Source organism: Myodes glareolus, chromosome 21 (assembly GCF_982192425.1).
Source record: "Myodes glareolus chromosome 21, mMyoGla1.1, whole genome shotgun sequence".
Taxonomy (NCBI): Eukaryota; Metazoa; Chordata; class Mammalia; order Rodentia; family Cricetidae; genus Myodes; species Myodes glareolus.
In genome coordinates, this window is record NC_142046.1 from 49,337,793 (window position 1) to 49,362,712 (window position 24,920).

Here is a 24,920-nt window from a genome sequence, read left to right on the forward strand (position 1 = left end):
GAGGGGAAGAAATTGTAAGGCGATGTGTCGCCAGACCTACTCTGCAGTCTTAATGTCTGTGAACTGTTGGCTCTGCACGTGATCCGGGAGACTAGATAGCTCCAGGTCTTTCTGTCTATTAAACATCATATCCGGAACAGTCTAAAGCCCAGGTGTAAGGGGAAAGGTAATCGACAATAATAGAATACGGAGAGAGACGTGAGATGAGATAAATATGAATTACAAAGAAAAGGACCAAGAGAGTTTAAAATTGCAATCTCTACTCGTTGAACTAGAGGGGAAACAGCCTAAGACTCAGGGAAGAATGGCTTAAGCATAGCGGTGCTGACTTCCCACACCAGAAAGATTTTTTTTTTTTGTCTCTAAGGATAGATGGAATACAAATGTTTTGTAGAAAGAAAGTCATAAACAAAAGAAAATTAAGGGAGAGAAGTATGTAGACATGGACATTTATGTAGAAGGTGGTGTTCATACTGTTCCCTGTACCCAGAGTTGTTAGGTCTTCTGGGGCCTTGGTCGGATGATGATATACTTTGTAGTGTTGCCTCGGAGACAGGCTCCATCACAGCCTTAGCAGGCTAGGAAGAAAAAGTCCGAAGTTACATTTTATATCAACTCTCTTAAACCTAAAAATAATCATGGTATCGCTACTTCAAGATAGTTTAATATATTTATAACATTTATTATAACTACAGGTATACTATTTAGAAGGCTGAATTGGTGGACTTTTTGTATTCTAAAATTATATATGAAAAACTCCAAAATTTTATCACGCAATACTAAGAAAGAGTAGTCACGGTGACATTTCTGTTAGCGAATATGCCCCCTTAATTACATAATTGCATGATCTTTTTATAGAACTATTATAAAATGAATTTGAAATGACTCTTATGAAAAGAGTCAATTAGTGGGGCCAAGTTTTATTTACTTTTTAATTTTTGAGCAACAGCCAAGTAAGAAAGCTGGGTTTTGTACCAATTATTCAAAATACATTGGCTGACAATTCCTCATGAGATGCCAGTGTGCATTTGTGTGTGTGTGTGTGTGTGTGTGTGTGTGTGTGTGTGTGTGTGTGTGTCTATGTACCTTTATCATGGAGCAGGTAAACGCCAAAGGTGTTGTTGAGTATCTTTTACATCACATCCTCCTTATTTTTTTTAAAACAGGGTCTTTCACTGAACGTAGAGCTCCAGGGTTGGCCAAACTGCCTGCCTGTCTAGCTCTCAGGATCTGCCTCTTTGCCTTCCTCTCCTCCAGTGCTGGGGGTTCTGACATAGGTTGCAGCATTCAGCATTTCTGTGGGCACTGGGAATCTGACCTCGGGTCAGCATGCTGGTGCAACAACTACCCCACTTGCCAAGGCTTCTCTGCAACCACAGACATTTTCTAAGCCAAGTATTTTTCTTCTTTGTCATGTTTGCATCAACAATGATAATGCATTGTGTTCCTGGAGCAAAAGTCAGCTGATACGAGATTTTCCAATAACTTGTCTCATTTAAACCTCAGCGTGATCACACAAAGCCCGGCTGTGTAGTATTATTCTTATGTGATAGAGAAAAACAATAGAGGCATAGACTTGCAGACTTCAAAACTGATGATCAAAATTCTAGAAGCTAAATCTAGGTCTTTCCCTACTGTAAGATTAAATTCCTACACAGTCATTTCCACTGACAGCAGCTGCATAAAATTGTTTTAAGCTATTATGGTGTCTAATAAATTGTTTCATAAAGAAAGATTTCAATTAGGAAACAAATGAGGGGAAAATTAAAGCTCACAAATTCTCTTCTGGATGCTATCAGTTACTATATAGGACTGATCCCATTAGTTTTGAAATAGGACTCGAAATAATACCACCCTTCTGTGATGAGCTAAAAAAAAAAAATCTCCCTAGACATTATGCGTTTTCCATATAGCAGGCACAGTGATATTTTTCTGGTTTATAAACACATCCATTTATATCGGCTTCAGCTCCTCCCCCAGTAACGGAGCAAATGAGGACGATTTTGGTTATTGTACAGTTCGCCAATTTTTAAGTTGTCACCGCAGCCATTTATACCAAAGTTTTGGTGACAAAAAACTACTGACGGTCTCTTTTAAGTAGAGAAATCACACACAGGCCCATCAGTGGCCGAGCTTCTGGGTGCCCCCGGACAAAATAGGTATCTGCCATGTCTGTTTCTAAAAGCATGTCTTCTATAAGTCAGTGACGACTGTAAAGGAGGCAGAGCATTTATTTAACGTAATGAGATGTTCACATTTTTATTTTTCCCTGGGAGCATTGGGCGCGGTTGCGGGTGAGGGTACCACTTCTCCAAATTCTTCCACTGTGGCGGTACGTTGATTTTGAGAAAGTTCTCTCTTCCTCTCTAATTTGAAGTGCACGTTTTCTGCCGCTGCTGTGAAGGAGAAAGTGACTTTCAGGTGGCAAAAACCCTGAGCTCAAGCAGAGACCTCCTCCCCCAGGCCACTCCTCCCTCAGGTTGGCCCCATTCTTCTAAAGGCAGGGATTTATAAAGACCTTTGCCATAAATGTCAAAGAGTATTAACCTGAAAAGGACAACGACCCAAATCTTTTTTTTTTTTCTTTCCAATATGGGGAGGAAAATGATTTCAATTGCCAATCCCTAATGAATAATACTTTTTGCTTCAGGCTATTTCCTTCCTGTACGTGATCGACTTGTACGTGATCAACCCTGGGGCCTCTCTGAAAAGACTCATAATTAAAAATTTAAAGGGAACAAATGAGCTCTTTGGCTGTCAGCAGCACAGGAGTGGGAACTTTTACCTCTGCCAGCATCCAGGCATTGTCTCCTGTGAGAGCCTGGTTTCTTCCTTAACACGGGGTCTGGCTAAAAGAACGGCTCAGAGCAGCCAGCGCGCTGTGACTTGGGGAGATAATCAGTCAGCAGGTTGGATAGTATAACGCTTATGAAATTCTTCCTTCAAGGACTGTTATCTAGTGTTAGCAGTGTTTTATTTCTTCCTCTCCTGTGCTTATTTACGGCATAATTACAAATGGGAGAGGAAGGGAGGGAGCCAGGCATGAATATAACCATATGGCAGATCAACGCAGCCTGCTAGAAGCTCCACCCTGTGGGGCTCATTTGTCCATTAGTTATGTTGCAGACTGAGTCATAGTTCCACACAGAATGAAGAGGCTTTGATTTCATTCATTCTCTTTCTCAGAGAAGAACTTTTGCCCTAATCCGTATCATGATGCAGGACACACAACCAGCATCTCACCCATTTCGAGAGCATTCCACAACCAGTTAGTCCTTCTGGGTCCCTCTCTTCCTTCCCTGTTTGTTTGTTTCTTTTCCTGGCTTGCCTAGCTTCTAGTGAGTTTTCTTTCTTTAAAATGATTTATTTTCCTCCTATTTTCAAAAACTCTTTGAATGGGTCCCTGTGTTGAGTACTCTTTCCCATAGCATGTGCTTGTGTGCATATTTAAAACTGACCCTGAGTAACAGAGAAGCTGATGATTTGGGTTGAGAGTGAAGACGTGTTGTGGCTACGCAGAAGCCAAGCCAGTGTCTCTGGAAGTGTGGGCTTGCAAAATGAGCCATAATCCTTACTTCTCTTCTTCAGCAAATGTGAGATCTTCCAAGACTCAGAAGAAAAAGACAAGGTTAGTGGGAGCCAAGGACTGCTTTCAACAATGACACAGTCGTCAGGTGGTCCTACACTCGGCTGACCTTTCTTTCCTTAGTCTAAATATAAACCAAATTTTCAGTTCCCTTTCACACTTGAGTTTCGTTCTTCCTTGAATACTAATTGCGAATGTTTCACCCTTTGAAATCCTGAACATTAAATGTGCAGGAGGAAAGCTGTGTGGCAAAACCTCTCCTCTTGCTGCTCCCCAGGAAAGTAGAAAGTACGCCAAACTGGGCCCCCATGAAGACACACTGAGGATGTAATTTTATTTGGAACAGTCTTCGTGGTTGTGGTTCAGATGACGTAAGGTCATTATGGTGGCCCTAATCCAATATGGTTATATCCTTGTAGAGGGGAATATGGGACACAAAGATACGTGTACAGGACCACAACACATGCAGATGGAAACAGAAATTAGGCTGACGTCTACAAGTGGCAGGGGCGTGGGAGGGAGAACTAAACTACCAAAATCCAGAGGACAGCCCTGGAATGGAGTCTCCCTCGTGATTCTCGGAATTTTCTCAGTGTCTGTTGTAATGCCCTCCTCGTCCGTAGTTTTGTTAATCTGGATCATCTCTCTCAACCTTTTAGTTAATTTGGCTAAAGGTTTTCTTGTTGAATTTCTCAAAAAATAAAATTTCTCATTTCATTGACTGTTTTTTTATTTTTAATTAGTTTAATTTTTGTCCATCTGTCTGGATTTTTTGTTTTTGGTTTGTGTTCATTTCACTGATTTTAGTCCTGGGTTTATTTCTTGCTGTTTACTCCTTTGAGGTATTACTTCTTCTTATTCCAGAGCTTTCAGATGTGTTAATAATTTGTTAATATAACATCTCCCCAGTTTTTGTTACTATGAACTTGCTTCTGAAAACTGCCTTCACTGTGTCCTGTAGGTTTGTGTATGTTGCAGTGTAAATTTCATTCAGCTCCAAAACGATTTTAATTTCCTTCTTTATTTCTGTCTTGATCCATTTTTCATTCAGTAGTAAGTTGCTCAGTTTCTATTTATTTGCATATTCTCTGCTTCTTCTGTTGCTGTTGGTACCCAGTTTTATCCCTTGGTTTTCAGGTAAGATGCAGAGTATTGTTTCAGTTCTCCTACATCTGTTGAGTCTCGCTTTATGTAGCAGTTAGTGATCAATTTTAGAGAAAGTTTTGTGAGCTGCTGAGAAGAAAGTATATTCTTTAGTGTTCGGGGGGTAGAGAGGATATTCAGTTAGATGTCTGCTATGTCCATTCGACTTATGGTGTTATTTAACTCCAGCCTATCTTTGTTTAATTTTTGTCCAGATGATCTGAGTAAAGGGGAATACTGAAGTCGCTATCACTGTGCGAGAGTCGTTATGTGATGTTCACTGTATTAGTGTTTCTTTTATGAGCTTGGGTAGCCCCTTATTTGGTGCATTTAGAATTGTAATAGTCTCTTGCTTGGTTTTTCCTTTAATGAATATTTAGTGTCCACCCTTATCTCTTCTGATTAGTTTTGATTTGAAGTGTATTTTGTCTGATATTCAAACTGTTCCAGCAGCTTGCTTCTTGGATCTATTTACTTGGAAAACCATTTCCCACCCTCTTACCCTGAGGTAGCGTTTATTCTTGATTAATGAGAAGTGTGTTTCTTCGATGCAACAGAAAGATGGATCCTGTTTTCAAGTCCAATCTGTTAGTCTGTGTCTTTTTATTAGCTAATGGATTCCACTAATATTGAGAGTCATCATGAGCAGTGTTTATTGATTCCTGTTATTTGCTTGTTATGGTGTGGGTTCTCCCCCCTCCTTTTGATCTACTGTTCTGTGATTGTTTATTCTTTGTATCCTCTGGGGTGTGATTAATCTCTTCAGGATGAAGTTTTCCTTCTATGGCATTTTATAGAGCTGGATTTCTAGAGAGATGTTGCTTAAATTTGGTTTTATTGTGGGATGCATTTATTTCTCTGAAGCTTGTGACTGACAGTTTTGCTGAGTAAAGCAGTCTGGAGTCTCCTAGAGTTTGTAGAACATCAGGATGTCTCAGGGTTTGTAGAACATCCATCCAGACAGTTCTGACTTCCGTAGTTTCCATTGAAAAATTAAGTTATTCGAATGGGCCTGCCTTTATAGGTAACTTCATCTTTTTACCTGGTTGCTTTGACTATCCTTGTTTTGTACTTTTAGTGTTCTGATTATTATGTGTCATGAGGAATTTCTTTTCTGGTCCTGTCTATTTGCTCTTCTATAGACTACTTGAACCTTGATACTTTAGATTCAGAATTTTTCTTCTAGGATTTTGTTAAGAATGCATTCTATTCCTGTGACCTGGGTTTATTCTCATTCCTCTATCCCTGCCATTCACACATTTGGTCTTTTCATAGTATCCCAGATTTTCTGGATGCTTTTTGCCTGGAACTTTTTTTTAGATTTAATATTTTCTTTGACTAGAGTATCTATTTCTTCTATCATGTCCTTAAAATCTGAAATTCTTTTCCCTGTGTCTTACAAGTCATTAGTTACGCTCATCTCTGAGATTTTCATTTCACATCCTAAGGTTTCTTTTCAGTTTTATTTCAATTTAACTTATCTTTAGTGATTCTATTTCTATTTTCATGTCTTGAAATGCTTTCATTATTTCATTCAAATATTTGTGCTTTATGTTCTTCCTGAAGGCATTTGTTCATATCCTTGTTCATGTGCTTAAACATATTCATAAAATGCTTTTTCGAATTCCTTGTTTGTGCTTCAGCTAAATCACATTTCTCGGGCTTCTGGAGGAGGTGGATTGTCTTGGCTATTTATGTCTGTGGGTGTTCCATTCTTTTGCTACTCTTGTTCACTCTGAATGCTTGGAAAGTGTGGTGGTGATGGGGTACATGGTAGAGAGTGTTTTTGTGGGTCAGTGATTGATATAAAGGATGGAAGATGGACCAGGAAGAAAAGATTTAAGGGGCAACAGGAAAGAGCTAGTGGGACTAGGGTCCACACCAAGAGGACGAGTCCCAAGATGTGAATCTAGGGTGGGCGATGGGTTCCTTCAGGCAGGCTGCTACAGGACTAAGAGTAATTCTGGAGAGACCAGAATGGAGGACAGAAGTGAATGATAGTGAATATCATCTGCCTACACACTAGAGCATTGTGGCCAGTGGGCTTTCCAGGTAGGAAGTATTTCTGCAGGTTCAGGGGTGACATGGTGGAATAGAGATCAGCTAGAAGAAAAGGCTTTCAGAAAAAGTGAAGGGCATCCTAGGTCTGCACCAAGGAGCAGAGTTCCCAGGGAATGGAAGTAGGATAGGAGGAGAGACTCCTGCAGAAAGTCTGCAGTAGGGCAAAAAATAAGTATGGAAAGGTAGAGATGAAAGGGCAAAGGGGACCTAGGTTTGCACCTAGAGGCAAAGTCACCAGAGAATGGAGATGAGTGGGAGGAGGCATTTCTGCAAGAATGAGTAAATCTGATGAGATTAGCATGGAGGTCTGGTATGACTGAGCATCCCTTTAGGTATATGCCTACAAGTGGCATCTCTGGGTCTGGAAGCAGACTGACTCCCAATTTTCTGAGAAACCACTATATTGATTTCCAAAGTTGCTCTACAAGTTTGCACACCCACCAGCAATGGAAGAGTATTCCCCATACTCCACATCCTCTCCAGCATAAGCTGTCATTTGCGGTTTTGATCTTAGCCATTCTGGCAGGTGTAAGATGGTATCTCAGAGTGTTTTGATTTATATTTCTCTGATGGCTATGGATGATCACCATTTAAGTGTTTCTCCACCATTTGAGATTCTTCTATTGAGAATTCTCTGTTCAGGTCTGTGCCCCATTTTTTAATTTGATTATTTGGCTTTTTGGTGTCTAGTTTCTTGAGTTCTTTATATATTTTGGAGATCAGCTCTCTATCATATGCAGGGTTGGTGAAGATCTTTTCCCATCCTGTAGGTTGCTGCTTTGTACTATTGACAGTGTCCTTTGCCTTACAGAAGTTTTTCACTTTTATGAGGTTCCATTCATTACTTGTCAATCTTAGTGTCTGCACTACTGGTATTATATTCAGGAAGTAGTCTCCCATGCTAATGCATTCAAGGCTACTTCCCACTTTCTCTTCCATCGGGTTCAGTGTAACTGGATTTATATTGAGGTCTTTGATCCATTCAGACTTGTGTTTTGTGCAGGGTGATAGATATGGATTTATTTGCATTCTTCTACTTGCTGATATCCAGTTATATTAGCACCATTTGTTGAAGATGCTTTCTTTTCTCCATTGTATAGTTTAGACTTCTTTGTCAAAAATCAAGTGTCCTTAGGTGTGTGAATTTATATCTGTGTCTTTGATTATTTCATTGATTAATGTGTCTGTTTTGATGCCAATACCATGCTGCTTTCTATTCCTATAGCTCTGTAAGAGAGCTTGAGGTTAGTGATGGTCATACCTTCCACAGTTCTACAGTTGTACACGATTGTTTTATCTATCCTGGGTTTTTTTGGTTTTGCTTTTGTTTTTCTACATGAAGTTGAGAATTGTTCTTTTGAGGTCTAAAAATAATTGTGTTGGAATTTTGATGGGGATTGCCCTGAATCTATAGATTGCTTTTGGATGCTCAATCACACCAGAAAAACAATTGCTCAACTATGTTCATAGCAGCTTTATTTGTAATAGCCGGAACCTGGAAACAATCTAGATGCCCCTCAACAAAAGGCTAGATAAAGAAAATATTGTACATTTAAACAATGGACTATTACTCAGCTGTTAAAAACAGTGGCATCAGGAAATTTGAAGGCAAATGGAAGGAACTAGAAAAAAAATATCATCCTTAGTGAGGTAACCCAGATCCCAAAAGGTAAACATGGTATGTACTTTTTCATAAGTGTATATTAACTGTAAAGTAAAGAATAACCAAGGTATAGTACATAAACCCAGAGAGACTAGGTAACAAGGAGGTCCAAGGGAGGCCTAATAAGTCTTCCTGGGAAGGAGAAATAGAAGAGATCTCTTGGGTGAACTGGGGACAGGTGGGCATGGGAACTTGAGGGATCAAGTTAGGAGTGGGTTGAGGGGGAAAATACTGAAAGAGGTGATGGAAAGGTTGTTTTTTTTTTTTCCACAGTCAGGTAGAAACTAAATGCAAGGGAAACTCCCACAAACTTACAAGGATGACCCCCAACTAAGACTCCTAGCAATAGTGGACAGGTAGCCTGAACTGGCCATCTCCTGCAATCAGATTGATCAGATCAAATCCCAGTTTTCATCAGAGAGCCTTTATCTAGTAACTGACGGAAACTGATGATGAGACCCACAGCCAAACATTAGGCCAAGCTCAGGGACTCTCCCTGAAGAGAGGAAGAATTATAGGAGCCAGTAGGGTCAAGGGTATCACAAAAAAACCCACAGAAACAACTAACCTGCCTGGTAGGAGCTCACAGAGTTCAAACCAATTACCAAGGGCTTGTATGGGACCAACCTAATCCCTCTGCATATATGTGACAGTTGTGTAGCTTGATCTATTTGTGGGACTCCTATCAGTTGGAGCAGGGGCTTTCTCTAGTGCTTTGAATGGCTCTTGGGAACCTATTCCTCATACTGGGTTGCCTTGTTCATCCCAAATACACGAGGAGGTGTTTAGTCTTGTGACAAATTGATATGTCTTGCTTTGCTCTCATCATGGGAAGTCTGCCCCTTTCTGAACAAAAAAAGAGGAGGAGTGGATTGAGAGTGGGATTGCAAGGGGAGGTAGAGGGAGGGGAAATTGTTGCATTCAGGATGTTAAATAAATAAACGAAGAAAGAGAGGGAGGGAGAGAGAAAGAGAGAGAGAGAGGGAGGGAGGGAGAGAGAGAGAGAGAGAGAGAGAGAGAGAGAGAGAGAGAGAGAGAGAGAAAGGAAGGAAGGAAGAAAGAAAAGATTTTTAAAAAAGAAATGGAGATCTGGCAGGATAGCAAAAGATCACCTGCCTACAACCTTACAACTCAGCCAGTATGATGGCTGGAGGTACCTGGCAGAGGTGTTTCTGCCGAGTAGCAACTGTCACAAAGGAATCGAAATGAGCTAGCAGGGAGGACTGATAGAGTCAATGGGAAAGAGCTAAGAGGTTCCTGCCTTTCAGACTCCTAATAGATTACTTGGCACCTAACTTCCTTGGTGAGAGACTATTTTCATTGTCTAACATGCCTCATGCTTTCAACACCTGAAAGGATATGCAGGAGCTCTCTGGGAATCCTTTAGCCCAGCCAAGGTGAACAGAAAAATTCGTTATCACCCTGCCTGCCCCACATTGGACATGGACACCCGTGGGTTCGGAGTTCAGTAATGACACTGACCACTTCCTTTTAGGCTTGGCCTTTGGATAAATAAAAGAATACATTTTAGCAAGTTTAGGGGTTTAAAACATTAAATTATTCAAACTAACAGACAATCCACCATGCCATTTTTAAGAGAAACATGTGCTTCTTAAATTGAAAATTCTGCCCCATTAACTCCCTGAAAGGTGAAGGGGGGTGTTTACTGGGGAGCTCTGTGAATGAGCTAATTGGCAGTACAGTGAGGCCCCTGGAGGGAACATCTTTCAAATGTTCTAGCTGAATGTTCCTATTGGAGGGATTTGTATTTAACGGATGACAAGTTAATGTCTCTTCAGTGTCTTGAAGTTGTGGCAAAACTGCTAAAAGGCGTGATAAATGTTACCTGCGCAACTTTCTATTTCAGTGATATATTAACTCACCCATTAAACAGGATTCTGAAGAAAATAAAATAAAATAAACTTACCCAGCTCGCCAGAAGGCTGTGCTCTTGGAAGTCAACACCTTTCTCGACTTCCCAGCAGGCTTTGTTTTTCCTTTTGACTTTTTAATGAGTCTCAGGCTTTGAGTCCTTGAGGAAGAAAAGAGGTTCACAAACATCTCTGTGTTCTTTTCACAAACCCAGAAGGACAAACCAAAACACCGAGACAAATTCTTATCTACTTAAGAGAACCAACCAATCTTCATGCTCAGGGTCATGAACTTTGAAGCTGTCAAAATTTTCCTGTCTGCTGAATTTTAGCAAAACCCTTCCCTCAGAAACAAAAGATCTTTGTTCACAATGCTTGTGAAGACCTCTGACACTTACAGAAGTAGATAGTGTGTTACTTTTGCTTTTATTTTATATGCAAGGTCACACGAGAAGAAGAGAATCTGAGTTACAACGTGTCGTTATGCAAGGAGCAAATGAGAACTTGCCTGGCCCATTACCACCTGCATCATTGGACATCCTTGAGGTTTGTCTGTGGAGCTCTGGAGATGATGTGGCTCAGTCTCATCTTCAGTCCCAGGAATTTCTTACCACTTCCTGACCCAGAGGCATCTTTGTATGGCCATGCAAGGAATCTTTTATGTTTATCCCCTAGCTATAGGTACACCTTATCGCTGGCCATTCTTCAGGTTCGATACTGGCTCCCTTTCACATTTCATATTCTCTGGATTATGTTTCTAACTGAGTAAAGACATTTAATATTGATGGAGGTATGATACTGGGCCTGTATTTATTTCACGTCTGATGAGAAAGAAGTTCAGTAGAAACAGAGATTGATTCAATATGGACATGGACTTCTAGACTTCAGCGAAAGGCTGCAAAAGGAAGGAGTTTCCAACTCCTTCAAATAATGGCTTCTCCTTGCTCCCTCCCCCCAGCCACCTTTAAGTGGTAGTGTGTCTTTGCAGTGAGCCTCTCCCACTAATCGGAACTCCTGGCAGCATTGATTCGGTGCGGTGCATCCCACACCAGGATGTAGCATTCTGTGTCCTTGAATTTACATGCTTTCTCTCACGCTATGCCTTTTGCATGTACTCTTGGCTTTGCTAGGATGCCCAAGCTCCTTCCAGATAATTCTTAGTTGTGCTTCACATTCCAGCTTGGCTAACTTGAAAATCCCATGGGCCACAAAGAGTCTACGGTGTAGCACCATAGACTAGGATGAATTTTCCATCCACAGTGCCTCTCATCCCAACGGGCCGTAGGAAGCTGGAGAGTGGCCACTTGTCTGGTCACTTACCAGCTATGATCTTGGACAAGCTGCTTACTACATCTGAGTTTCCCTTCTCTCACCTGTGAAGTGGAGGAAAACATGCCTTTCTTGAAATACTGTAAGGAACAGTGCTATATAAAACAAAATAGAATGTCGTAGAATACAGCACATTACAGGACACCTGGCCTATGCGGTTTATTTTATTTTTTATTTATGTTATATGTGCATGTATGTTTTGCCTGCATGTATAGTTATGCATCAGTTGCGTGTCTGGTGATTGCAGAGGTCAGAAGAGGGAATCACATCCTAAGGACCTAGAGTTACAGATGATTATAAAAACCCATGTGGACCCTGGGAATTGAACTAGGTCCTCTGGAAGAACAGCCAGTGTTCTTAATTGCTGAGCCATCTCTCCAGCTCACTGAGATATGCATTTTAAAATGAGAGATCCTGAGCCATGTGTGGATGGTCCATTTCTGTGGTATAGCACCCAGAAGGCAGAGGAAGAAGGTCACTAGCTTAAGGTCAGCCTGGGCTGTATAACAAGACCTTGTCTCTCAAAGCTTAAAATAATCGTAAATTTGGAACCGCTGAAGCGAAAGTTAACAATAATGATGTTGAGATTTATCATGTGCATTAGCTGTCTAGAGCAGAGTGTTTATTTTTTTCCTGTGGAAAGTATTTATTTACAAGCATACATAAAGGCATTCGTCACACGCTCATTTATCTCTCTTGTATTTCTAAACTCTCATCTACCTGTGTTTACACAGTCCTTTTGTCCAGACAAAAATCTGACTGAAAGACATCATGAAACCAATTCTCACTCCCTTAGGAGCTAGGAATGTGAATTTTTTTTAAAAAAAAAATCCTTAATATAAAAGAATGGATTGCTATCGAAATCAGTGGACAGGATTTGGAGAAGGTCAAATCTTCCATCGTGTTATGAGAAGACACAGGCAAGTCAATGGCGTCTCAGCTCAGAATGGTTTATGGATGATGCTCGCTACAGGACCACTTTATTTCTCCATAGCCCGCCTCTCCCTACACTTGTCACCAACTTGTCCTCTGTCTTTACTCAACCATTTCCAGTCTCCTGTGCAGATCACATTCTTTGAATGTACTCTTTCTTTTGTCTGTGCAACCACCATCGAGATAATTCCTAGTTGTGTTTGAAGCTTCCACTGTAGCTCGCTGTTTCTGATTCACAGACTCCATTCATTGTTCTACGACTGCTTGACCCTAGGATGGATAAAGAATGGGGCCCATTCTGTGGCACGTGTGAATAATGGCCTCTGGAGTTTTTCTGTGCCTGATCTACTATACTATGCCTTTTTCTCAAATGCTCTTTTCTCCATCCCCCTCCTATGTACTCCAAAAGCCCCATGTTGACAATTATTTTAATTGTTTGCTTGAAACCGAGTCTCTTAGCCCAGGACTTCCCAAGACAGCAATTTGAGTCCAAGTTTTCTTTCCCCAATATTCTGTAGCTAAAAGGCGTTGGAAGTATTTGATTAATTGGTAGATTCACGGTTAGTGAATTCACAAATGAATGAACAGATTTTGAATGAAGACAACTGTGAAATGGGGGAGAGTAATTTGACTCTGCAGGGACAGGAAGGGAACCGTAGGAAAGAATATCAAACAACGAAAGAAATCCTCCATTACTTGTTTGATTAATTTCCCCTGAAGATGACCGGCTTCACATCAGACTGTTTCAGAGTTCCTTGACATCTTAGTAATAGTGGGCTCACAATTTAGTAGGGAAGTATACAAGGGCTAAGGTTAGGAGGATGATACAGTTAGGCTTGTAAGAATGGGAAACACAAAGTGAGATCATGGTAAAGAAAAGTTTGGCTTCCAATAGCATCTTGAGACTCATTCACCAGCCTTTGTAATTGGAATGGGATCAGTATTTGTATATTCAAAATTGAAAAGGCCCTTTCTACATTCGCTACTATTAGTTTTTCTCAGTTCCTTTTCTTACATCTAAAGCCATGCTTCTCAACCTTTCTAATGCTGCGACACTTTAATACAGTTCCTCATGATGTGGTGACCTCCAACCATAAAATTATTTTTATTGCTACTTTATAACTGCAAATTTGCTACTATTGTGAATTGTAAAGTAAACATTTGATATGCAGGATGTCTGATAGGTAATGCCAAAGGGGTAAAAACCCAACAGTTGAGAACCAATTGCTCTAAAGTACCAAAACTTCTGTATATGCTTGAAGCCATTCATCCTGACCTTCTTGTTATCATCTTTAGTGTGCTGGAATGTTCTCCAGGAGGCCAGGAATCATGGATTTTCTGTTAGAGAGCTCTTGCTACTAGCAGAATGACTTCTACCCAAAGTCATGTGGCTTGAAACCACTCTATTATTAAGTTATAACAAAAATCAGATGAATTATTGCTGATCTCTCAGTTAGCTCTAAGTTTAGACAAGAGTATGGGTTTTATCTCTGATGTTGCGTATCTTGCCTTTTTGTTTCAATATGGTATCAAATGTAGAACTACGATTTTTCCACCCACAATCCCAAGTAAATTCTTTCAACATGTATATTTAAGCACACATCCAGTTTGCATTCTGTTGATCTGATAAACACTATAACCAAAAGCAACTTTGAGAAGAAAAGGTTTATTTAGATTTTCAGATTACAGTTCATTTCCAAGAGAAATGTCTCCAGGCGCTTGGAGACAGGAAATGAAGCCGAGACCATGGAGGAACTACTGACGAACTTGCTCCGCTTCTTACATTATACACCCCAGAGTCACCTCCTCTGATGGAACCACCCACAGCACACTGAATCCTCCCACATTTATTGCTGATTAAGAAGATGCTGCACAGGCATACCAACAGGCCAATCTGATGGAAGCAATTCTTCCGTTACGTTCTTGTCTTCCCAGGTGACTTTAATTACTGTCAAATTGGTAAAAACTCACCAACTCAAACTTGTAGTTGTCTCTGAAATTAGTAATCTGCCTTCCAGGGCTATTAAATTCTGCTCTTACTAGAAAGGAAGAAATATTTGTTTGTTTGTTTGTTTGTTTTTGTTTTCAATCCATCCAACTTCAGTTTCCCTTCCTTCCACTCCTCCAAAGAACCCCTCCTCTGAGCCCCCCTCACTTCCCCTTTCCCCCAGATCTATTCCTTCATTTCCCTTTAGAAAAGAGCAGGCCTGGAAGGGATGTCCACTGAATACAGCATAACAAGATACAATAAGGCTAGGCACAAATCCTCATACCAAGGTTGGGCGAGACAAAGCAATAGGAGGAAAAGGGTCCCAAGAACAGATAAAAGGGTCACACAAACCCCAGTCCCACTGTTAGGAGTCCCACAGAAATCCAACCATATATGCAAAGGACCTAACTCAGAGCCATGCAGGCTTCATGATTGCTGTTTCAGTCCTTATGATCCCCTTTGATCCCCACTTACTTGTTGTCTGTAGGCCATGTTCTTCTGGCATGCTCTACTTCTCTGGCATCTACATTTCTTCTTTCCCCTCTTCTATGGGGTTCCTCAAGCCCCACATGGGAGGAACCCAATGGGGATTTCCAATGTGGTCTCTCTCTCTACCTAATGTCTGATTGTAGATCTCTGCATCTGCTCCCATCAGCTGCTGGAGGAAGCTTCTCTGATGGCAATTGGGCTAGGTACCTATCTATAAGTATATATAAATAAAGTATATATAATATAAATAATATAGTATATATATAATAAAGTATATATATATATATATATATATATATATATATATATATATATATATATATATATATATATATATAAAGCATACACCTTTAATCCCAGAACTTGGGAGGCAGAGTATCTCTCTGTGAGTTCAAGGTCAGCCTGGTATACAGGGCAAGTTCCAGGACAGCTAGAGCTACACAGAGAAACCCTGTCTCAACCCCATATATATATATATATATATATATATATATATATATATATATATATTATATATATATATATATAATTAAGATCATTTTAATAATTTTTTCTATACAGATAAACCCTGCCTTGAAAACCAAATATATATCATTAGAAAATCATTTTAGTAACATTTTTTTCTATCATAGGTCTCTGGTTCCTGGTCATCCAAGCAGTGTCAGGAATGGTTCCCTTTCATGATGCGGGTCTCAAATTAAACCAGTCAGTTGGTCAGTCACTCCCATGGGTTCTGAGCCTACATTGCCCCAGCACATCTTGCAAGTGGGAGAGACTGTAGGACATGGGTTCTGTAGCTAAGCTGGTGTCCCAGTCCCTCCACAGGTTTCAAAGGATGGCTGGTTCAGGCTCTGAGTCCTCCATTCCTAGGAGTTCTTGTTAGGGTCACCCTAATAGAATCCTGGGATTTTTCTTCTGCACTAGGTTCTCACATCGACTCCCCAATGTCCTTCAGCTTCAGTTATCTCTCACATACTTTCTCCATCCGTTCCTTCACACACACCCAATCCCTTCTGTTCTCATTTCTGCTGCCACCAATCCTCTGGGGAAATCTATTCTTGCTCCTATTCCAAAGGAGAGCCCTGTATCTCCCTTAGATCCCTCCTTGTTGACTCAGCCTTTCTGGGTCTGTGGATTGTAGCATGATTATAATTTAATTAACAGCTAATATCTACTTAGAAAGGAGGACATACCATGTTTGCCTTTCCGGGTCTAGGTTGCCTCATTCACAATGATTTTTTTTCTAACCCCACCTATTTGCCTGCAAATTTTATGATGTTATTTATTTTAAGGCTCAGTAATACTCCATTGGTTAAATGTACCATGTCTTCTTTATTCATGCTTCTGTTGAGGGATAGCTAGGTTGTTTCCAGTTTCTGTCTAAGATGAATAAAGCTTTTATGAACATAGTTGAGCAAGTGTCTTCATGGTAAAATGGAGCATCCTTTGGGTATGTGCCTAAGAGTGTTATAGCTGGGTCTTGAGGTAGATCAATTCTCAGTTTTCTGAGGAACCACTATATTGATTTCCACAGTGACTGGATAAGTTTGCACTCTCACCACTAATGGAGGATGTTCCCTTGCTCTACATCGTCACCACCATGAACTGCCACTTTGTTTTTGATCTTAGCTATTCGGACAGATGTAAGATGGAATCTCAAAGCCATTTTGATTTGCATTTCCCTGATGGTTAAAGATGTTGAACATTTCATTAAACGTTTCTCAGCCATTTTAGATTCTTCTGTTGAGAATTCTGCTTAGATCTGTACCTCATTTTTAATTGGATTATTAGTTTTCTTCATAGCTATTTTCTTATGTTCTTTATATATTTTGGATATTAGCCCCCCCCATCTTTTTGTGGAGTTGTTAAAACCTTTTCAAATCCAAGGACTTGGGAGGTAGTTGAAGACAGATATCTTTGAATTTGAGGTCAGCCTGGTCTATGAAGCAAGTTCCAGGACAGTCAGAGCTGTAATATAGAGAAACCCTTTCTTGAAAACAAAAACAAAACAACCAACAAAACAAAATCTTTTCCCCTTCTGTAGGCAGCCACTTTGTCTGATTGACATTGTCCTTTGCCTTACAAAAGCCTTTCAGCTTCATGAGATCCCACACATAAGTTGCTGATTTAGTGCCTGTGCTATCCGTGTTCTGTTTAGGAAGTTTTCTCCTGTGCCAATGCATTGAAGCTATTTTCCCTCTTTCTCTTCTCTCAGGTTCAGTGGATTTGGTTTTATGCTGAGGTCTTTGATTCCCTTGTACTGAGTTTTGTACAGGGTGATAGATATAAATCTATTTGCATTTTTCTATGTGCACACATCCAATTAGACCAGCAGCATTTTTTGATAATGCTTTGTTTCCATTTGTATTTCTGTCTTCTTATCAAAATTCAGATGTCTGTAGGTGTGTGGAGTTATGTGTACACCTTCAATTTGATTCCATTGATCAAGGTGTCTGTTTTTATGCCAATACCATGCACTTTTTGTTATTTTAACTCTGTGGTATAGCATAAAATCAGGAATAGTAGTACCTCTGACAGATCTTTTATTGTTCAGGATTGTTTTAGCTATCTTGGGCTTTTTGTTTTCCCATATGAAATTGAGTATTTTCTTTTCAAGGTCTGTAGAGAATTGTGTTGAAATTTTGGTGGAGATTGTGTTGAATTTGTAGATTGCTTTTGGTAGGATGGTTGTTTTACTCTGTTGATCCTACCAAACCATAAGCATGGGCCATCTTTTCTTCTTCTGATGTCTTTTTTAAATTTTTTCTTCAACAACTTAAAGTTATTATCATATAAGTCTTTTGTTTGCTTGGGTTTTTGCTCATTTTAGACTATGAGACCACAGTTGGAAGTATGCAGTCAAGACACATGGAGCATAGTGCAAAGGATGGATAAAACTTGTTACACAGAAGAGCAGAGCACAGACTGAATGGAGAGAGTGAATGATGGTCACAGGGACCATTGTATCAGTCTAGATTTTAGGAAGGGTTTATACCAGTTCTAAAGGTTTTAGAAAAAACATCTCTACCTGAGAGCCTCTGTCCTAAGCATTCAAGTAGTTGGCAAATCTTTTGGATTGACTCTTACAAGAGGGGGCAATGATCTCTCTCTCTCTCTCTCTCTCTCTCTCTCTCTCTCTCTCTCTCTCTCTCTCTTTCTCTTTTTTTTCTTTTTCAAAAAGCTCCCTAAAATGCAGTATGCCCAGTATTTAAGATTCCTGTAGTCAAATTTAAATAGTTGTCTACTAATTATATCCCAGGCAGTTTAGCAAGGCATATCTCTTCCCATAGTGATATATAAGACACAGGTACCATTCTGTTGACTAGCCATTAGAGTTATGAAATTCCAGTCTTTTTTTCTTGGTTGTTCATTATGAGGGAGGGGTCCCACTCAGTGTCCTCCAAGCCTACTAATGTTTAAGTAGTGATACCTAACAGACAGGAGGAAGAGCATGGTGGTGGGGAAAATACAGATATGGAAACTGTTCACTTCACGGAAGAAAGGAAGTAGGCAGTGAGGCAGTGATCAGAGATCAGGTGTATGCTCAAAGGTATGATTCTTGGGACCTCCTTCCTCCATTTTTCAAATTTTAACATCTCCCAAAAGAGTACCATGTGCCAAGGGCCTAACTTTCAGAAAATGAGTGTCTTGAAAGATACGTTATACCCAGCCATAACAAGTAGTAAGAACATATTCCAAAGCCTTGGAGAAAACAGAATTATGTGGTAAGAGCTGTGCCCAGCGCCAGATCAGGAATAGGCAGTAGTTTTTCCTGCCTGAGCCAAGAAAGCAGAGTACTAGCAAAGATTTGTGGGTGGTGATCAAGACATTTCCAAATGCACAGTGGGAGAAAGCAAAACAATGTTAAGAGTTGATTTCTTTATCAATATCAAGCAATTAGAAGCTCAAAGTTTGACAAGTAGAAGGGATATGAATGGTATGTGAGCTTTTCTGAAAGTTTTGAGAGCCCAAACAGTGGCTAAATGCAATGATAGCCTCTTCTAAATAAGGAGATTCCTTTCAGGAAGTTACTGATGTTAGGTCTACTCCCTAACCACGTCGTGCTCATGGTCAATGTATTCATGTATTGAATATGATTATGCATAAACAATTTCTGTTCATGCCACAGGAGAAGCTAGGAGGTTATGTCAGGGCTCTTTCAAGGCTTATGGAAATGAATGACCATGTTTATTGTTGTCATCACTGATAATTCTTATGCCATTATTGTATTTATTCAAGAATATGAACATGACTAAGTAAATCTGAACACAATTGTGCTTTATTGATTTTGCAGAGTTCCAAGGACGATTTCTGAGGCATGGAGCTTTCATCAAGGTGGAAGGAAAGGAAGTGAGTGCTACGATGCCAGAGCACAGCTAAGGCCCACGGACACCTAGCAACTGACTCCTCTCCTGCCGAATTCATTGCTTGCTGAATAATATGCTGCCTTTGCCAAAGGACGCGGAGCTCGTGCCCAAAAGACGTGTTCTTCAGCATTTGCACTAGACCTGTTCTCAAGACCATGGCTTCAAAAGTCTCCTGCCTCTATGTTTTGACCGTTGTGTGCTGGGCCAGCGCTCTCTGGTACTTGAGCATCACGCGACCTACTTCTTCCTACACTGGCTCAAAGCCATTCAGTCACCTAACAGTTGCCAGGAAAAACTTCACCTTTGGCAACATAAGAACTCGACCTATAAACCCCCACTCTTTTGAGTTTCTGATAAATGAGCCCAACAAATGTGAGAAAAACATTCCTTTCCTTGTGATCCTTATTAGCACCACACACAAGGAATTTGATGCCCGCCAGGCCATCCGGGAGACCTGGGGGGATGAGAACAACTTCAAAGGGATCAAGATAGCCACGCTTTTCCTCCTGGGCAAAAATGCTGATCCTGTTCTGAACCAGATGGTGGAGCAAGAGAGTCAGATCTTCCATGACATCATCGTGGAGGACTTCATTGACTCCTATCACAACCTCACCCTCAAAACCTTAATGGGGATGAGATGGGTGGCCACTTTCTGTTCAAAGGCCAAGTATGTCATGAAGACAGACAGTGACATTTTTGTGAACATGGACAACCTTATTTATAAACTCCTGAAACCCTCCACCAAGCCAAGACGAAGGTATTTCACTGGTTATGTCATCAATGGTGGGCCGATCCGGGATGTCCGCAGTAAGTGGTATATGCCTCGGGATTTGTACCCTGACAGCAACTACCCGCCATTCTGTTCAGGAACTGGCTATATCTTTTCCGCTGATGTGGCTGAACTCATTTACAAGACCTCCCTCCATACCAGGCTGCTTCACCTTGAAGATGTGTACGTGGGACTGTGTCTGCGAAAGCTAGGCATACACCCTTTCCAGAATAGCGGCTTCAATCACTGGAAAATGGCCTACAGTTTGTGTAGGTACCGCCGCGTCATCACCGTCCACCAGATCTCTCCGGAAGAAATGCACAGGATCTGGAACGACATGTCAAGCAAGAAGCATCTCAGATGCTAGGGTTTTTATTGATGTACATACGTTTCTTTTCTAAGAAATGGAGACTAAGGTGTTGGTATTTTGCAGGTGTCACCAAGGGAAAATGAACTGGTAAGGGGTTTTGTAAAGCCTTAGCTTCTTGTTCCTGGTTCCTTTCTTGGATCACTAATTTACAAGTATTGGGCTCAGTCATGGAATCAGTAAGTGCGTACGGTGGGCCAGATTTCATTCGCACGTCCTAAGACATTGTCATTTGGTTCAAAAAGTGACTCGAAATAACTGCTAGGATTTGTGCGCTGCACATCTGAGATCAAAATCTGGGTCAGGAAATGGAAATTCACACTAAGGTCTTCATATCATTGCTGCAAAAATAAATAGCAACTCTTTAGGGAAAAAAACAAGTCAGAAAAGAAACATAGTCAGGAAGACACACTGGATGTGATTTTTAATGCTGGGTGTTATTATCACTTTAGATTTTTGCATATATTGCCATAGAATGTGTACAGAATTCGTGATTCTACCAATAATTGATTTTATCTTATCCCTGGTAGGGAGACTGTAATGAAATAGATGGGAATTGAAACCTGAGAATCAATTATTCTATATGAATAGAAAACACATAGGCTTATACTTTCAAGGATTAAATCTGGCCAGCAGGTGGGATGTACATAAAATGCTACTTCAAGTAAATAAATAAACGCTTTTTTTTTTTTCAGAACAAATATTACATGGTGCCACCGAGGAGACTGCCAAATGTAGTACTGTCGCCTGCTTCTTTCCATATAATGTCTTTAAGTGCATTTTACAGTTCTTTGATCAGGCAGGTATATGTCTCCATGTGTAGAAAATAAGTTAGTAGGAGGCCCAGAAACAATACATAGCAGTTGATAAAATGCGAATTTAGGCATCCATTCTAACTAGCATATGCGTAGCAATAGTGTACAATGCCCCTCTCACGTGTTTGAAAGCATGTGAGAAAAATCTTTAACAGGTACCAGTGTTATTGAAAGATGTGGCCCTGCTACCAAAAAGCTGTAACATGCAAATGACATCTAAAGCACTTAAGTACTTTTAGCAGCAGAGCTGTTCTGAGATGTTCTGGAGGTTCTGTGGCTGAGATCCAAGGGAAGGAAGAACGGGGAAGCCTGAGTTCAGATCCCACTGATGCCACAAATTTACATGGACCCTATGAACAGGCATCTCGTTTTTGATGTACTTCTGTATGCTCACTTGCAAAATGGCTAAACAGAAAAATCTACCTCACAAGTACTGTGAGAGCAAATCATGTTTGCTAATAAGTATTTTGAGGTCTTTAGTTTAAAAGGTGCTACGTAATGCCATGTATCATGCATTATGCTAAATGCTAATTATTACAGTAATTATAAAGATGGTCATCAGTTGTGGTAACATCATCTTAATATAACAATTTACCCAAATAAAGATTGACTGTGAACTCTCAGTGTACCTAATTCTTCCAAGACTTGATATTTCCTTGGCTATAAGATAGCTGATTGTGGAAGCTTCAATTCCTCTGCCATGTTTCTGGTTTGGATGACAAATTTGTCACTCCGGTGTGTTGTATTGGTATCCCAGAATGTTGAAAAGCATTTGCTTTGCTTTGGGAGGAGCTTTACCTTTGCTTTGCAAAATGCATCCTGGTCACTTAAACCATAGGAATCATTTGCCATGAATTCTTAAAACGTTTTAGGAGAGTAGAGCTAATCTACTCCTTAGAAGAGGAATAAGCACTCAATATATCTTCCATTCATTAGGGAACTCATCGTTGTCATGCAAAGAAAGCCCCGCAGCTAAAAGTGTTCCTTTTATCTATTTTGTTTGCACCTTGATATCTGGAATACCCACATAGAAGCTGAATGCAATAGTGATAGGGAGACAAAAGGAAGAAATGGAGCCCCTATAATCTCATCAGCCCTTGCTAGGAAACACCAGATCTCTCATTTGTCCCAAAGTACTAAATGACACAGGACGTCCCGCCCTTTCATTTGATTTGATCCCTGAGCAGTGTCAAGGGTTCAGGGAAGAGGTGAAGCAGGGTAAGTTGAGCCACCCTCCCATCATCCAGCCTCAACCGTTGTGAGCTCCAACCACTGGGAAAGCCTCATCGCCTCCCAGTTACACAGCTGAATGCAGTCTCTGTCTCTTACTATGGCCTTGCATCTACCATGCTCAGCCAAGTCACTTTTCATGTCAAAGAATCTCACATTATAATAACTATGTGTGTACACCTATGAATTGTTTTATACCTATGTGTGGAATATGCACAGAGCCCTAGTCTTGAAAAGGAGCAAACATCAGAAAAACATGTCTTAAAGAACTATTTCTTATCTTTTTTTATGCTACATAGTGCCCGTATGACGAACATGTAAATAGACATCAACGATTACATGTACATATTTTAAAAGAGGTTTTTTCTTCACTTCAAGTGTATGTACAGCTAGAATTTGCTTGATGTGTAACATGTTCCTCTGCATGGACGTCGATGAGGCAAGGCCATTTGTCCAGTGTTTCAATAGCCTTAAGCATGTTTGCTCTTTGTTTCTTGGATGTTCAAAAAAAATGTTTAACTTATCAAGGAAAAGCTCTAATTTTCTACTTTTGTTAGTTCTATTACAAGAAACCGGTCAAATTACTGTCAAGGTTGTTGATTAAGCCATTCATACCATTTATTTAAGAAAAAAAAATCATAATAATGACAGTATTCTGGGGCTGGAGGGTGTGACTCAGTGGTAAAGCACTTGTCTAGTGTATAAAGGGCTCTGGGTTCAATCCTCAGCACTGCAATAATATAGTGAAAATAATGATGGCACTGTTGAACCAGAAGTCACTCAAAGAATTTTGTAAACACTGTCTAACTCCCCGTTATTTCTTCATTATGTACTAGATGACATCAGCATCTATAATCTTAAAGTTTCTTCATTTATTTCTTAGAGAAAAAAAATATGCTTTCTCTTTGGTGCCTCGATTATATGGCTTTGTGTCTTCTTGGAACAGTTTCACTATATGAAAATGTAACAATGTACTTTTAAATAAGCAGGTTCAAAACATGAAGATCATTTTTGATTTGAATATTGATTAAATACGGGAGAACAAAACCCCTTATGTGATGAGAAACGGAGGGGAAACGAACTCTTTACAGAGAAGCCGAGGAAGGAGTTTTTCAATCAAATTTCTTCTAACAAAAGACAATGGAATATTTATGTACAGCATCTGGAAATCATTTTCTACCTTTCCTAATATGTGGGTTCAGTGCGGGAATTGATTGTATCATTTCTGTAAAGGTGAAGATACTTTTTTATAAGCAACAGGTAACTTGTGAATGGAAGAAATAATTTACTAGGCGCGCTTGATGATAATTGACATCTAGGTATATTGTTATATATGAATGATTGTATTTATGTATTTATTTGTTCAAAATTGTACATATGGTTTTGCCAAAAGTAACTGTGTGTTAAAGTGCACTCTCTGGGTTTGTAGTACTATTTAGGGTTACATGGGTTGCCAATCAAGCTGCTAATCAGAATACTATTTTTTGTATCAGTGTTACAACATGGACAAATGGACAGCGCTGTCTTCTTTCTCATCACCTTCTTTAACTTCCTCTTGAAATGTAAACTGTTGGTTGAAAACACGATGCTAATGTACAGACCCATCTGTCAAGGGGAAGGATCATGGTTTCATAAAGCTGATTTTTTTTTAATTCTTGGGACAAATAAACACAAAGAACTCATCCCATTTTCTTCTGCTTCTTTTGCATGGCTCTCTTTGGGGAGATGTGGTTGTTGAAAAATAGTTCAGTGGCATACAAAAGAGTTCCAAAATAGCCCAGAATGGAGTATAATGAAGGTGTATTTATTAGGGGATAAACTCGCAGAAATAGTAGCCAACCACAGTCCTCGGTATGTACTGAGAACTGAAACCAAATCCAACAGCCAAGGGGCCTGCCCACGCTTCTCATCTGCATTTATAGTACACGAGAACACACCCAAAGTGGGCTGGTATCCTAAAGGCTATTGGCTGAAGGAGTTCCCTCAGCACCTCCCTCTTTGTCTAAAAGTTCTAAGCATAATACACAACTATATACAATAAGAACAAATATCAAGTATTGCCCAAGGAAAAGAAAAGGCAAAAACATACATAAAAATTAGAATTACAACCAGCATCAACAACATCAGACAAGAAACATATGCTAAAAGTTTCAATAGTTATTCTAGCCTAAGGAGTCTAAGTCTTATAATAAAAATGGCTTGGTTAAGACATGAGAGGAAAGTAACTATGACTATCTAGTCTTGAACTCCATCAAAGACCTGAGAAGGGAAAGTACAATCAACCAACTTTCAAAAAAAAATGAGAGA

General features: G+C 40.0%; 1 protein-coding gene across 5 annotated transcripts in view; it reads left to right on the forward strand.

Moving 5' to 3' along the window:
• Window positions 1–24,295, forward strand: part of B3galt1 (beta-1,3-galactosyltransferase 1) — a 517,332-nt gene extending 493,037 nt beyond the window's left edge. For all 5 annotated transcript variants that reach the window (XM_085681008.2, XM_048425922.3, XM_048425921.3 and 2 more), the window contains one exon: window positions 19,360–24,295. In XM_085681008.2, coding sequence (XP_085537134.1) covers window positions 19,588–20,568 — 981 coding nt within the window. In that variant the 5' untranslated portion in view covers window positions 19,360–19,587 and the 3' untranslated portion in view covers window positions 20,569–24,295. The remainder of the gene's footprint in view (window positions 1–19,359) is intronic.
• Window positions 24,296–24,920: the final 625 nt, after the last annotated feature.